This window comes from Scleropages formosus, chromosome 19, assembly GCF_900964775.1.
Source record: "Scleropages formosus chromosome 19, fSclFor1.1, whole genome shotgun sequence".
NCBI lineage: Eukaryota > Metazoa > Chordata > Actinopteri > Osteoglossiformes > Osteoglossidae > Scleropages > Scleropages formosus.
In genome coordinates this window covers 7526897-7542500 of record NC_041824.1, presented here as the reverse complement: position 1 = coordinate 7542500, position 15604 = coordinate 7526897, and the positions used below count along the sequence as shown (strand labels likewise).

The following is a 15604-nucleotide window of genomic DNA, read 5'->3' as shown; positions in this document are numbered from 1 at the left end:
CCTACAAGTGAGAGAGCCACGGACCGTTTGTGCTTTCCTTCCATCCACAGGGAAGAGAAGTACATTTCCGCATTTGAAAATAGACCCCAAACTTAACAGCACAGTGTTTTCCCTCAAAAAGTTGTTTTATACCACACGGATTACATTTATTTGCCTTCATCTCCAGATGTATTTACAAGTCACATGCACTGTCGGGCCTATTTTAAGTGACGACATGTACTATAAAACAAATTTCTCCTCCGTGTGATTTTTTTTTTTTCTGGGTCGTATTGATTGAAATCATTGGAACTGTTTACGTCCCAGTTGAGGTAGACGCGGTAAATGACGTGTCGCGAGTGTCGGCTTTGGGCGCAGCCTTCGCTGAGAGTCCGTCTCCCGCTTTCAGAGGCATTCACAATGAGCTGGCGTTCGACACGCAAACCTTTCCCAAAGACGACGAGGACGCCGGCGCCAGTATCCCGTTGATGCAGACGCCCTCTGCTTTCCAGGGACACTCAAACCAGTACGGTAAGCGTTGGGGACGAGAACACCTTTGCTGACGGCTCCTGTCCTTACATTTACCGCGATGTCGCCTTGTCTTTCTGTAACCGGAAGTAAAAATGTAGTAAGAAGCGTTTTGAGTGAACGAACGGGTCTGAAAAGGTTTCGTGAACGTGACGCAGCGGACGGGGGGAGGCGAAGGTGTTGAGCGTGTGTGTGTGTCCAACCCAGGAATGGCCGTGCCAGGGCCCGCCGTGCTGGACTACGCGGGAAACGTGAACCAGCCGTTCTTCATTCCAGGGAACAGCATGCTGGTGCACGGTAAATATTTTCCTGCATTTGTGTTCCCTCGTGTCATATTGTTCAATGGTACGTTCAAAACTTTGTGTGCTGCCTTATTTGAGTATTCGGTTTCAGGGCATTTCCGGGGCCCGTAATGCAGGAATCTGGGTTCTGCTTCCCACAGTGTCGCTCTGACCATCTGCGGCTTGGCGGGGAGCGCAGATTGGCTGTTCTTGGGGGCGGGGGAGCGGGGGATCTTGCGCCCTCGTCGCTCAGGAACACGTACCGTGAAGCGGGCGCCTACAGGACCGGGAGAAAGGCGTTCTCCTCCAAACGGGCAGCCTGTGGAGGGAACGGAAGGGGTGGCTCACAGCCGGTACATCGGCGGAGGCGCTCGTCGGTGCTTGCAGGGTTTTTAGAATGGACAAAGATTTTGGGTAACGTGATTATATTCATATTCTGGGGGGCGCGGGGGTGCAGTGGGTCGGACCGGGTCCTGCTCTCCGGTGGGTCTGGGGTTCGAGTCCCGCTTGGGGTGCCTTGCGATGGACTGGCGTTCCGTCCCGGGCGAGTCCCCTCCCCAGCCTTACCGCTGTGTTGCCGGGTTAGGCTCTGGCTCCCCACGACCCTGCTTGGGACAAGCGATTTCAGCGTGTGTGTGTGTGTGTGTGTGAGTGTGTGTGTGTGTGTGTGCGTGTGCGATTACATTCTGGAAAAAAGGAGTAAAACATACATGAAAAATAAAGGATTCACACACACACACACACACATTTTCAGAACCGCTTGTCCCATACGGGGTCACAGGGAGCCAGAGCCTAACCCGGCAACACAGGGCGTAAGGCTGGAGGGGGAGGGGACACACCCAGGACAGGACGCCAGTCCATCACAAGGCACCCCAAGCGGGACTCGAACCCCAGACCCACTGGAAAGCAGGACAGTGGTCCAACCCACTGCGCCACCACACCCCCTAAATATAGGATTCAATTTAACACATTATGATTTTACGTAGTGCTTTGCCAACACGATTGTCCCGCGGCGACATTACAGGTGAGGCCTGAGTCCGTGTTAAAAGCAGAAATATCAGAGAGACGCAGATGAAACGTACAAATGTTCTACAAAAATCTGAAATGAGTGGAGAAAAGACCTTGCAAAGAACATCGCCTGGAAAACTGTATGTATGAGTAAAACGATAAGTTACACAATAATGTTAAGCTGCTGCACTAAAAGCTGCTTTTGAGTTGAGATTTGGAACAAGGTGTTTTAGAAGATGAACGAAGCCACGGCGTACGACCGTAGTTTTACTTCTACCAAATACTGAGAAGGGGAAATTACTGAAGGGTCTGTGCAGTTCTGTCGTTGAACATGTGGCCCCCCCTTTGAAATAAAGTTTATACTCGCTCACACACACACACACACACACACACACGTTGGCTGAAGCCACTTGTCCCCGGGGGAGGGGGGTCATGGTGAACCGGACCCTAACCCAGCAACACGGGGCGCAAGGCTGGAGTGGGGGGGATACACGCACACACTCAGGAGGGGACGCCAGTCCATCGCAAGGCACCTCCAGCAGGACTCGAACCCCAGACCCACCAGAGAGCAGGACCCGGCCAAACCCACTGCGCCACTGCGCCCCCCCCCCCCGCTTTATACTGTATAGCCTAAATACAAATTTTTAAGATGTCGTCTTGGAGTTCGTAGCATTACACTTGTCTTTGGAGAACGACGTTCAAGATTCGCTGAAGATGGTGAGTTGTTTATATCGATCATTTTGTGGAGCGTGACTTCAGTGTCCATCGGTATGAAACGATAATGTTTTCCTAGGTGTCTTTCAGGTCTATACTGTAAGTTGTTATTTTTCATCTTGAAGCCAGTGATGGAGAGTTGGACGAAATGTCAGATGGGGTATTTCAGCCCATTAGTATTGCTGTGGATGGAAAATGTAAGCATAAATAGATGTAAACATACTTATACTGAAAAACGGCGTGGCGGTGCGGCGGGTTCGGCCGGTGCCTACCATGTGGCGGGTCTGGGGTTGGGGTTCGAGTCCTCCTTGGGCTGCTTTGTGATGGACCGACGTCCCGTCCCGGATGTGTCCCCTCTCGCTTTGCGCCCCGTGTTGCCGGGCTAGGCTCCGGCTCGCCATGACCCTACTTGGCATGAGCGGTTGTTGACAATGGATGGCTGAATATACTAAGAAACATCCATCCATCCATCTTCCTCCGCTTTATCCGGGGCCGGGTTGCGGGGGCAGCAGTCCGAGCAGAGTCCTCCAGACTTCCCTCTCCCCGCACACCTCCTCCAGTTCCTCTGGGGGAACCCCAAGGCGTTCCCAGGCCAGCCGGGAGACATAGTCTCTCCAACGTGTCCTGGGTCTGCCCCGAGGCCTCCTCCCAGTGGGACAAGCCCGGAACACCTCCCCAGGGAGGCGTCCAGGAGGCATCCGGAACAGATGCCCGAGCCACCTCAACTGGCTCCTCTCGATGCGGAGGAGCAGCGGCTCTACTCCGAGCTCCTCCCGGGTGACTGAGCTCCTCACCCTATCCCTAAGGGTGCGCCCAGCCACTCTGCGGAGGAAACTCATTTCTGCCGCTTGTATCCGCGATCTCGTTCTTTCGGTCATGATCCAGAGTTCATGACCATAGGTGAGGGTAGGAACGTAGATCGACCGGTAAATTGAGAGCTTCGCCTTACGACTCAGCTCCTTCTTCACCACAACAGACCGGTACAATGACCGCATTACTGCGGACGCCGCACCGATCCGTCTGTCGACCTGCCGCTCCATTTTTCCCTCACTCGTGAACAAGACCCCGAGATACTTAAACTCCTCCACTTGAGGGAGCAACTCCCCCCTAACCCGGAGGGAGCAATCCACCTTTTTCCGACTGAGAACCATGGCCTCGGATTTGGAGGTGCTGATTCTCATCCCCGCCGCTTCGCACTCGGCTGCAAACCTCCCCAGTGCACGCTGCAAGTCTTGACTTGATGAAGCCAACAGGACCACATCGTCCGCAAAAAGCAGAGACGAGATCTCGCGGCCACCAAAACAGACACTCTCCGTTCCCTGACTGCGCCTAGAAATTCTGTCCATAAAAATAATGAACAGAATCGGTGACAAAGGGCAGCCCTGGCGGAGTCCAACATGCACCGGGAACAGGTCTGACTTACTGCCGGCAATGCGAACCAAGCTCCTGCTCCGGTCATACAGGGAACGAACAGCCCGTAGCAACGAGCCCCGAACCCCATAATCCCGAAGCACCTCCCACAGGATGCCACGAGGGACACGGTCGAATGCCTTCTCCAGGTCCACAAAACACATATGGACTGGTTGGGCAAACTCCCACGAACCCTCCAACACCCTAGTGAGGGTATAGAGCTGGTCCAGTGTTCCACGGCCAGGGCGAAAACCGCATTGCTCCTCCTGAATCCGAGGTTCGACTATCGGTCGGATTCTCCTTTCCAGTACCCTGGCATAGACTTTCCCAGGGAGGCTAAGGAGTGTGATCCCCCTGTAGTTGGAACACAATCTCCGGTCCCCCTTCTTAAAAAGAGGGACCACCACCCCGGTCTGCCAGTCCAGAGGCACCGTTCCCGAACTCCACGCGGTGCTGCAGAGGCGTGTCAGCCAAGACAGCCCCACAACATCCAGAGACTTGAGAAACTCGGGGCGGATCTCATCCACCCCCGGAGCCTTGCCACCGAGGAGTTTTTTGACTACCTCAGCAACTTCAGCCAGGGTAATGGACGAGTCCCCCTCCAAGTCCCCAGCCTCAGCTTCCTCTACGGAAGGCGTGTCGGAGGGATTGAGGAGATCCTCAAAGTACTCCTTCCACCGCCCGAGAACATCCTCAGCTGAGGTCAGCAGCGCACCACTTCCACTGTAAACAGTGTTCGTGGAACACCGCTTCCCCCCTCTGAGTCGCCGGACGGTTTGCCAGAATCTCTTTGAGGCCGACCGAAAGTCTTCCTCCATGGCCTCACCGAACTCCTCCCAAGCCCGAGTTTTTGCCGCGGCGACTGCCAGAGCCGCGCTCCGTTTGGCCCGTCGGTACCTGTCAGCTGCTTCAGGAGTCCCATGAGCCAGCCAGGCCCGATAGAACTCCTTCTTCAGCTTGACGGCATCCCTTACTTCCGGTGTCCACCACCGTGTTCGGGGATTGCCGCCGCGACAGGCGCCGGAGACCTTATGGCCGCAGCTCCGAACCGCCGCCCCGACAATGGAGGCGCGGAACATAGTCCATTCAGACTCAATGTCCCCCACCTCCCTCGGGACCTGGTTGAAGCTCTGTCGGAGGTGGGAGTTGAAGACCTCTCTGACAGGGGCCTCCGCCAAACGTTCCCAACAGACCCTCACTATGCGTTTGGGCCTGCCAGGTCTGTCCAGCTTTTTCCCCTGCCATCGAATCCAACTCACCACCAGGTGGTGATCAGTTGACAGCTCAGCCCCTCTCTTCACCCGAGTGTCCAAGACATATGGCCGAAGGTCAGAAGAAACGACTACACAGTCGATCATCGACCTCCGACCTAGGGCGTCCTGGTGCCAAGTGCACTGATGGACACCCTTATGCACGAACATGGTGTTCGTTATGGATAAACCGCGACTAGCACAGAAATCCAATAACAACTCACCGCTCGGGTTCAGATCAGGGAGGCCGTTCCTCCCAATCACGCCCCTCCAGGTATCACTGTCGCTGCCCACGTGGGCGTTAAAGTCCCCCAGTAGAACGACAGAGTCCCCAGTGGGAGCGCTTTCCAGCACGCCCCCCAGGGACTCTAAAAAGGCCGGGTACTCTACACTTCCGCTAGGCGCATAAGCACAAACGACAGTGAGAGACCGTTCCCTGACCCGAAGGCATAGGGAGACGACCCTCTCATTCACCGGGGTAGACTCCAACACATGGCGGCTGAACTGGGGGGCTATTAATAAGCCCACACCAGCCCGCCGCCTCTCACCTTGGGCAACGCCAGAATAGTGGAGAGTCCACCCCCGATCGAGGAGAGTGGTTCCAGAACCCAAGCTGTGAGTGGAAGTGAGCCCGACTATATCTAGACGGTATCTCTCGACTTCCCGCACCAGCTCAGGCTCCTTCCCCGCCAGTGAGGTGACATTCCAAGTCCCAAAAACCAGAGTTGGCGCCCGAGGTTTGGGTCGGCCGGGCACTCGGCCCCGACCACCGCCCAAATCACAATGCACCGGCCCCTTACGGTTTCTCCGGCAGGTAGTGAGCCCACCGAAGAGCGGCTCCACGTCGTGGCTTCAGGCTGAGCCCGGCCAGGCCCCGTGGGCATAGACCTGGCCACCAGGCGCTCGCATGCGAGCCCCCCCCCCCCCCCCAGGCCTGGCTCCAGGGTGGGGCCCCGGTGACCCCATACCGGGCGGGGTAAACGAAAGCCTTGATTTTTCCGTCATAAGGGGTTTTTGAACCGCTCTTTGTCTCGTCTCATCCAGGACCTGTCTGCCATGGGAGACCCTACCAGGGGCATATAGCCCCAGACAACATAGCTCCTGGACTCATTCAGGCACTCAAACCCCTCCACCACGGTAAGGTGGCGGTTCACGGAGGAGCTAAGAAACATTATTAGAGCTATATTAGCTGTATATTGTTATCAAAATACCGGGTTTATCTTCAAATCCGTAAATGAAACCAGACCATATAGCCGATACTGTAGGACAGGCCATAAATATGTACACGGACTAGTACTCCTCTGGATGAAAAGGGCAGGCGGAAGTCATTTACGATTTCCATTTATGACTTCCAGCTCGCCGAGATGTGCGTTGCTTTGGAGAAAAGCGTCTGTTAGATGAATGAATGTACATGTACATGTAAATTTACGGAGCGGGAAGGTCAACGGGATTTTTTTTTGTCCATCGTAAGCTGCAGTTCCAGCTTTGTTCCCGTGCTCTTGTCGAAGCAGCACAGAATGGACCGTCTTTAGTTAATGTGAACTGATGGGAATATTGGCGGATGCCTTAGAATTTGTAATATTTCAGTGTCACTGTTAGGAACGCGAGCGGGGGTGCGGTGGTGCAGTGGGTTGGACCACGGTCCTGCTCTCCGGTGGGTCTGGGGTTCGAGTCCCGCTCGGGGTGCCTTGCGATGGACTGGCGTCCTGTCCTGGGTGTGTCCCCTCCTCCTCCAGCCTTATGCCCTGTGTTGCCGGATAGGCTCCGGTTCCCCGCGACCCCGTATGGGACGAGCGGTTCAGAAAGTGTGTGTGGCCAAAATAGAGCAGCTTTATTAAAATGCATTAAATCAACATTTCTTTGTTTTGCTCTTGCTTTTCTCCACTACAGCTTAAGCGTTAGTGTTTAATTACACACAAATTAACATTTATACAGCAGGGTGATTTTCAATCCAGGGTACTTTGCTCAAGGGTACTACAGAGGAGGCAGTTATTTGAGGCTGGGTCTTTCGAGCATAAGGGTGGCAGCTCTAACCACTACACCACCTGCTACCGCGAGGACCGTGGTAAAATGTGCAGTCCGAAAAGGACTGTGATTTTTCAACAAACGAAACGTGTCCCTCTGTATTTTACGTAGTTGCTGATGGCTTCAAAAATAATTCAAAGAATTGTTACAAAACACTACATTGAGGTTTGTTTTTAGGGGCTTGGGCGGACGGGTTGCTTTTTCTTTCCATCCTGACGTTTTTTGTTTTTTTTTGTGACGTCATAATAAAAGGCTGTCGCCGCTGTTGTCTGTAAACCTCCGAAGTTTCTTTATGAGCTCCCCGAAGGTTGCGCGTGAGCGGCCGTGTAGGAAAAAGACGCGCCGCCTTCAAAGGTGACACCGCGGCGGAACGTCGCGGGGGGAGAGGGGCGAGCGCGTTCCGCGGGGTTTGATCTGCGGCACGCTGGCTGTGCCGAGCCCTGACGCTCCAGCCGAGTCACACGGCGTCTCCAAAGTGCAGAAACATGAAACAAAAGCAGCTGATAGGAGTGCGGGGTGGCGGGCGGGTGGTGGTGGTGGTGGGGGTGGAGTGGAGTGGGGGGGGGGGGGTGAGCAAAGGAGGAAGCCGTGTTATTGACTTCAGGAGGCCAGTGATGTCATAGTGATGTCAATGTCTCTAATTGTAATCACACATGTAGCTGGCGATGGGGAGAGTATTTGGTGTCGAAAGCAGAGCGAGAGAGTTTCTCCCAGATCTGTAGAGAGCGCACATGGCCGTAACGGGGGATGACACGGAAGCAGGTACGTCGCCGGCACTCTCGCCGCGCCTCTTCTTCCAGCTTAAAGAGGAACGGCTCGGAGAAGGGACCTTAGCAGTTAGAATTGTGCCACTTTTTAAGTAGTCTGTTTATGGCTCTTGAGGCTGTCGCTCGCGCTCCGGCGGCGAATTGCGACTCGGTTCGGAAACATGCGGGAGAAACTTATGCGAAGCGAGGGAGCTCGTCGGAGAAGTCGCGGTTCTGGCGGCGGCGCGGAAGCGGGGAGCGGACGGCCTCGAGGCATCGGCCGTTCGAGAGCGACATTCATCTCGCTGCCATAACAACGGAAGCGCCGCGTCGGACTTGCGTTTGAAAAGCCCCTTCGGTGCCCTTCATTGTTTACCTAACAATGGACGGAGGTTGGATTAGTTTCCACTGGAGAAATGTCGAGAGTTTCACAGCTCGATGAGTTCCTCCGTGTGTGTGTGCGCGCGCGCGTGTGTGTGTGTGTGACATGCCTGAATGCACGGCCCACTCGGAGAGCAGCCGCTGGCGTCATCGCGTTTCCTGGAATGAGACACCAGCAGGCAAATGTAGACGGTGGACGGCGAATAAGACGCACATTGACGTCAGTACGGAGTCATGCCGCGATTACAGGCGACTCCTTCGGCGAGAGCGAGACACCGGCAGCCTAACAACGCGTTAGATAACAAGCGGCTCCCTACTTGGCGGGCCGCTCAATGAATGCGCTGTGAAATTATCCGTGCCGCTCTTTCCGAGGCCACAAACAGTTCCTCCCCCCTCCCGTCCCATTTTGTTGCGTAACGTTCTGCTATTAAATTATACAACGTCTGTCCTTTGGAAATAAAAACATTCGCATACATAGGATATAGTGATTATCTAAAGGATGTTATTCTACAAAGTTATGTTTTTTAACTTTTTTTTAATGTAGAAATTGTTCTTTTTTTTTTACATTTTGGATTATTTCTTGTTCTTTGTTTCCTATAATTAGTAATGACAAGATGTGATTTGTATTAAGTTACTGTATAGTTTAATGGAGCGATTTATCGTTTACTTTTCTAAATATCAAAACTATTTGTTCGGTGGGCCCGAAGGTGCGGGAAACTTTGCGCAGTTATTTAGAAATAAGTTGCCTTGTTTTGTTGTATAACTTTTTTTCATGAGATTCATGGTCAATAAAGTCAAGTAAAATTAATGTAATTAAGAGGGCCTTTCTTTGCTAGGAATTCTCTTGCTTTAATGATACCTGTTCCCATCCTGAATTATCGCTTTGATAATTGTGGTCGTTTTAAACGCCATCCAGAAACGAGACACCCTTCTTAAATATGTATAATCTGATATATAAACATATATATAGATACATATAGAATCAGATGTTTTCGGGTGACTTTTCCTTTATGTTCTCTGACTTAAGACAATGGTTATCAGCTTGCATGTCTCAGAGAGCGGATGATCCAAAGTGGCTGTTACCTTTGGCAGGTGCTTTTGCTCAAATTTTCACCAGAACTGTGCTGGTTTCCCCAGCTGCGGCGGGCGACATGTCGGCCTATCAGATCCACAGCCCCACGTCCAGCCTGCCGCAGGGGGTCGTCATGGCCGTGTCGCCGGGGCCCCTGCACGGCTCGCAGCAGCTCGCGGAGGAGGCCACCCGCAAGAGGGAGCTGCGGCTCATGAAAAACAGGTAAGGCGGACGCGTGCGCTCATTCCCCAGCTCACCTCGTCTCGTTGGCAATTTTATTTCCCCTTAGTACCGTGAAATAAATAAATTGGAACGCCGGCTGCTCTTCGGTAGACAGGATGTCGTATATTAACGGTAGTCCTCGACTTACGACCTCTGCCACTTATAATCGCCCGCACTTACGGTGGGCATCCCGTCGACTCGATTATATTCATTTCTAGTCCCGATGTTTGGTTGTAAAACCAAAAAAACGACTGTTCCGGGCACCGTGTTTCTTAGTGACTCAGGGTGTCTCTCAGCGACAGTGAATGCGTTTAATTTGCATAGCGTTTTTTTTTTGCAGTTCCGTTCACATTCTTACAATGACCAGCAAACGAGACCATTGTGTATTCTTGTGATGCTGGAAAGAATAAACCAAAGAAAAGAGGTTTGAATTGACAGTGGAAATAATAGTACAGCATGGAAATATAATGCTGTATTGTATTTATATTATTATCCTACGTTAGTATTGTTTTAACCAGAAAATTGTGTAAAATCAGTAAAAAAAAAAAAAGGTGACATGGCCCTATTTATGTGTGTCGTTTATATACCTTTATGATTCATGTAATTCAGCATAACGTGCTTTGTGAAACGCAGCTAAGTCGATTTATGACGAGGTCGTCGAAACGGAAGCCCGCCGTAAGTCGAAGAGAACACGACACAAGTCGGTACTCACAGCTGTATGTTTTCGCTGCTCCGTGTCGCCCGAAACTCCTTTTGACACGTGTCATCTTGCATTTTTGAACATTTCGTGTAGTCGAACACAATCTTCGTGGTCAGCGACAACGATTTTCTCTGGCCTGCCATGCCTGTTGCCGCGAATCGGCGTCGGTCTTTACGTCGGTCTTGTCCCTCGGCGTTTCGTGCGTTGGGTCTACTTGCTTCCGGACTCATTTAGTACAATTAATCGTTTTAACTAAATAAATACAGTGGGTCCTTATTACGAATATTTGGGTTTTCAATTTTTAAAGATACAGTTTTCTTTTTTGTTTATTTATGTGCTTTCATGTCGCACATGTTTATGGGAAAAATCTGGTCTACAGTAGGCAGTGAATAAGAAGATGGGCAAATGACCTATTTTTATTTTCGGTTATTATGAATTAGTTTTAATTTGAATGTAGCTTGAAGTCAGTACGGCGTGAAAATAAGTTGTGCGTTTTCTTTTATTACGTCCGAGACTTTTGCAGAACCTACCCAGCAAATAAATCGAGGGACATTTCTATTATCATGCTTTAACTGGATTGTAAGGAAAGCAAACTGAAAGCGGTCAGAGGCTGACAAAATTGTTTTGAGTTGATAAAACAGAATAAAATAAAAGCCCAAGCCCAGCTGGTGTGCCATCTATAGCGTCAGCAATTTTTTTATTCATTACAGCTTCATCACGGGACGCTTTATTGTTAAACTTTTATTGACCGCGACCCAGTGGGTCGGCTTACGGAACAAACAAAGTTACACACTGCCGGTCCCGGCGACGTTTGTACGTTTTTATGCTCTTCGACCACGAGTTGCGGAAATGCATCGTTAAAATAATTATTTCGTGCTGGCGAAATTTTGTCATCAAACGGCGGTAATTTAGATAACTTGCGTTGCTCGGAGCCCTCCGATGTTGCCGAGGTTCCCTGCCTGCTGCGTCATGTCGAGCGTCCCCCCTCTGCTGTCCCCCCCTCCGCTGTCCTGTTCGCTGCTAAGGAGGCTCTTTGTTGTCGGTTCCAGGGAAGCGGCGCGGGAGTGCCGCAGAAAGAAGAAGGAATACGTGAAATGTCTCGAAAACCGGGTGGCTGTGCTCGAAAACCAGAACAAGACCCTTATTGAGGAGCTCAAAGTGCTGAAAGACCTCTACTGCCATAAAGCAGAATAACAGCGGACTCTTTTTCGGGGGAACAAGAAACTGTTGTAAGCGTCCAAGAGCGAACGCTACCGTTTACCGCAAGGGGTTCGTGCAAAAACCGCTTTCGTTTTGCAGTCCGGACGTTTGGAAGGATTCAGAAGACTTGAGAAGACAGGTTGAGGCTGTCTGTCCGCCACGCCTACGGCAGGCCCCACCGAGCTCCTGTCCTCCCGCAGCGAGCGGCGTATGAATATCGCGTCTTCGCCTGTGTCGTTCTTGCTTTTTTTTTGGTTCCCAGGGAGGCTGCAAAAGGCTGCCCGTCAACGCGAGCGGGAACGCTCATCCCGTGCGGAGGAGCGCCCCGCCACCACGGGAGGCCCGCGACGGGCCTTTCTGCAACACGGGCTGTAGAAAGTCCAGCTCCGGGTCCCCGTAACGTGAATGTGGAGACGTGCAAACAAACCCGCCTCGTTTCCTTTAACCCCTTACTTTTTCATTCTGATTTGCCGAGAGAGATGCAAAGTCAGTCCGAGAACTTCTGCGGTAACGGTATTTTTTCCAACGTTTGTTTTAAAATTCAATGTCGGTTACTAATATCAGTGTATGATTTGTTCCAGCAGTGAGTTGCCGACGGGCCGATGGCCTCGGGCGTAACGTCACTGGTAAATGTGAAATGACTCGGCTGGTTTTTACTGTGCCATTGCTGCCGCAGACTTGTACCGTGGTCGGGAACAGTGACCATAATGGGTTTTATGCGCTCGGCAAGTTCAGGGAAGCTCAAGATGCCTATTAGAGCCAGCTTTGGTATTTACTACAAATAACCAGCATATAACAGAGCGCCACTCTGGTGGGGGATATTCAGCTGAAAAATGTGCTATTTAACAAATGTTTGTTTGTTTGTTTATTGTCATTTTGATATATAATTAACTCTATATAAGCAGCTAATGTTTCAGTTTGTGTGAAGTAGCGTTGCTAAGAAATAGTTTGCAGCCAGATTTTTGTGAGAGCATCATCTGTTTGATAGAGGAATCCGAATGTCGGTATAACTTTTGAAACGTGATCACTTTTGTGCAGCTGTGTAGACAACATTTTTGAAAACTGCTGAACAGTTGTTGGCAATAAAAATTTGCATTTAACTCTTTTGTATGTTATTTGTAATTCAAAGTATGAAGATGATTTATTGCACGTAGAAACATTTCGGCGTGTTACTTTGGCCACTTTGTGGTAGTATGTGTTCCTAATTAATGATGTGTTCAGTCTTGTTATGGTACTTATATCATCGAGGTACAAGGGGTCCACACACACACACACACACACACACACACACACTATCTGAACCGCTTGTCCCGTACAGGGTCGCGGGGAACTGGAGCCTAACCCGGCAACACAGGGCGCAAGGCTGGAGGGGGGGAGGGTACACACCCAGGATGGGACGCCAGTCCATCACAAGGCACCCCAAGCAGGACTCAAACCCCAGAACCACTAGAGAGCAGGCACAGGCCAAACCTGCTGTGCCACCGTGGGTCTATTCTTATGAAATAAAGCTATAAATTTAAGAACAAACTAAATTATCAGGGTGGTGCAGTAGGTTGGACCGGGTCTTGCTCTCCGATGGGTCTGGGGTTCAAGTCCTGCTTGGGGTGCCTTGCGATGGACTGGCATCCCATCCTGGGTGCGTCCCCTCCCCCTCCATCCTTTCGCCCTATGTTGCTGGGTTAGGCTCTGGCTCCCCACGACCCTGTCTGGGATGAGTGGTTCAGATGGTTTGTGTGTAAATCATCAGAGGAATGGCTGGTACCCTGGCTGTCATGTAAGAGCAGATCAGAGCAAAAATACACAATTTCACAGGACTTTCTCCTCATGAAGTATCCATCCATCTATCTTCCTCCACTTATCCGGAACCGGGTTGCGGGGGCAGTAGTCTAAGCAGAGCCCCCCCAGACTTCCCTCTCCCCACAAACCTCCTCCGGCTCCTCTGCGGGAACCCCAAGGCTTTCCCAGGCCAGCTGGGAGACGTAGTCTCTCCAACGTGTCTTGGGTCTGCCCCGAGGCCTCCTCCCAGTGGGACAAGCCCGGAACACCTTCCCAGGGAGGCGTCCAGGAGGCATCCGGAACAGATGCCCGAGCCACCTCAACTGGCTCCTCTCGATGCGGAGGAGCAGCGGCTCTACTCCGAGCTCCTCCCGGGTGATTGAGCTCCTCACCCTATCCCTAAGGGTGCGCCCAGCCACTCTGCGGAGGAAACTCATTTCTGCCGCTTGTATCCACGATCTCGTTCTTTCGGTCATGATCCAGAGTTCATGACCATAAGTGAGGGTAGGAACGTAGATCGACCGGTAAATTGAGAGCTTCGCCTTACGACTCAGCTCCCTCTTCACCACAGCAGACCGGAACAATGACCGCATTACTGCGGACGCCGCACCGATCCGTCCGTCGACCTGCTGCTCCATTTTTCCCTCTCGTGAACAAGACCCCGAGATACTTAAACTCCTCCACTTGAGGGAGCAACTCCCCCCTAACCCGGAGGGAGCAATCCACCTTTTTCCGACTGAGAACCATGGCCTCGGATTTGGAGGTGCTGATTCTCATCCCCGCCGCTTCGCACTCGGCTGCAAACCTCCCCAGTGCACGCTGCAAGTCTTGACTTGATGAAGCCAACAGGACCACATCGTCCGCAAAAAGAGACGAGATCCTGCGGCCACCAAAAGACCCCCTCCATTCCCTGGCTGCGCCTAGAAATTCTGTCCGTGAAGATAATGAACAGAATCGGTGACAAAGGGCAGCCCTGGTGCATGTTGGTCCTCATGAAGTATTTTATTGCTTATTTTTGCCTTTACAGTATATCTTTATCTGTTTACTTTTTTATTACATTAATTTCTGTAATAAGAAACTGAAAAAACAGATCCCAAGGGTTCCCTGTGTTTGAACACACTCTCTAAATATTTTGAATGACTACCAAACTGTCGAAAATGTGTTAGAATACAGTATTATAACATTTATAATTATAGTATTTATAATACTAAATATATAGGATTTTTGATTAAACATTTAAGATTTTAACAGCTGGAAAGAGTGATGGCGAACAGACTGTAATACATTGTATTTTCATTTGCTTGTGCACTTTTCCTCCAAGTTTTAAGTTCCTTCAGTAGTGAAGCTGTTTACTTATTAAAATGAATGGAAAATGATGTCTGCAAAACGGCAGCTGACAACGGCGGTGACGTGGACAGAGCTCGGGGGATTCTCACCGTAGCGCTCCGTGTTTACAGCCAACTACTGCCTACCAACTGCCAACAATATAAGCTGGTTGGCTGCTTTATTAAATATAATACAGCAGTCAGAGTAGTTGTGTGTCTAAAACTACAGGAGACAGTGTAGAATTTAACCTTAAAAGGAGGTAAATGAGTCTATAGTTCAGCGTGAAGAAAATACTTCCAGGAATGTGGTAAAACTGTCCCGACAGCATTTAAATGAAACTGAGTGTTTTATTACTGTTACTGCGCTGAGATTTCGAACGTCTCTTAAAACCGAGCTGCAGCCCCAACATAAAAGCACCCTCTTGCAAGTAGGAATTTAAATGATCATTTAAACCGATGAATTAGAGCACTTCAGTGGTGGCGCGCAGTCACGGCTCGTGTGTGCGGTATGAATCATCCTTTTTTTGCATCAACGGCACCGGTCACGACAACATAAGAGAAAAAACAGAGAGAACCTGCAGATATATCCGCGTGCTTACGATGAGGGTAAAGTGTGTTGTTTCGGAGGTGTGACTCCGCACTGCTGTACCGGAGGATTCAAAACGGGTGTCCGAACGTGACGGAACCGATCTGAATTGTGCGGTCAAATGTTACGAGTCATTTTACCTGCGTTGTGTGTTACGATTCTAGGACAAGGCCATGGGACGCGCCGTGAGTTCCGGTCGCTATAACCTGGACCAACTGCCAACTCGAGAATCGTGCGATTCCATCCTGCCATTCGCCCTCCACAGTTCTGCCTTTTACACTTTATACCTTGAATTTTTGCAGTGCTCTGAGTGGTGGGGGGGGTACTGTAGTGCTGACATTCTTTCCTGCTCTACCGGTGTTGACAGCTGAGGGTCTGGCAGTTTCCACGGCAGCCCCAAGTCG

The 15604-nt window shown here is 51.0% G+C and overlaps 1 protein-coding gene across 6 annotated transcripts in view; it reads left to right on the top strand.

Annotated features, from left to right (window-relative positions):
- The window catches only part of LOC108927802 (cAMP-responsive element modulator-like), a 16607-nt gene extending 4668 nt beyond the window's left edge, over window positions 1-11939 (top strand). For 3 of the 6 annotated variants that reach the window (XM_029246358.1, XM_029246359.1, XM_029246356.1), the window contains exons 4-8: window positions 1-7; window positions 386-507; window positions 712-801; window positions 9457-9613; window positions 11363-11939. The exon at window positions 1-7 is cut by the window's left edge and continues 100 nt beyond it. In XM_029246358.1, the coding sequence (XP_029102191.1) occupies window positions 1-7; window positions 386-507; window positions 712-801; window positions 9457-9613; window positions 11363-11507 (521 nt within the window). In that variant the 3' untranslated portion in view covers window positions 11508-11939. Of the gene's footprint in view, window positions 8-385; window positions 508-711; window positions 802-7771; window positions 7955-9411; window positions 9614-11362 lie in introns of those variants that run through there. The other 3 variants (XM_029246360.1, XM_029246361.1, XM_029246362.1) reach the window with 3 other exon arrangements.
- Window positions 11940-15604: the final 3665 nt, after the last annotated feature.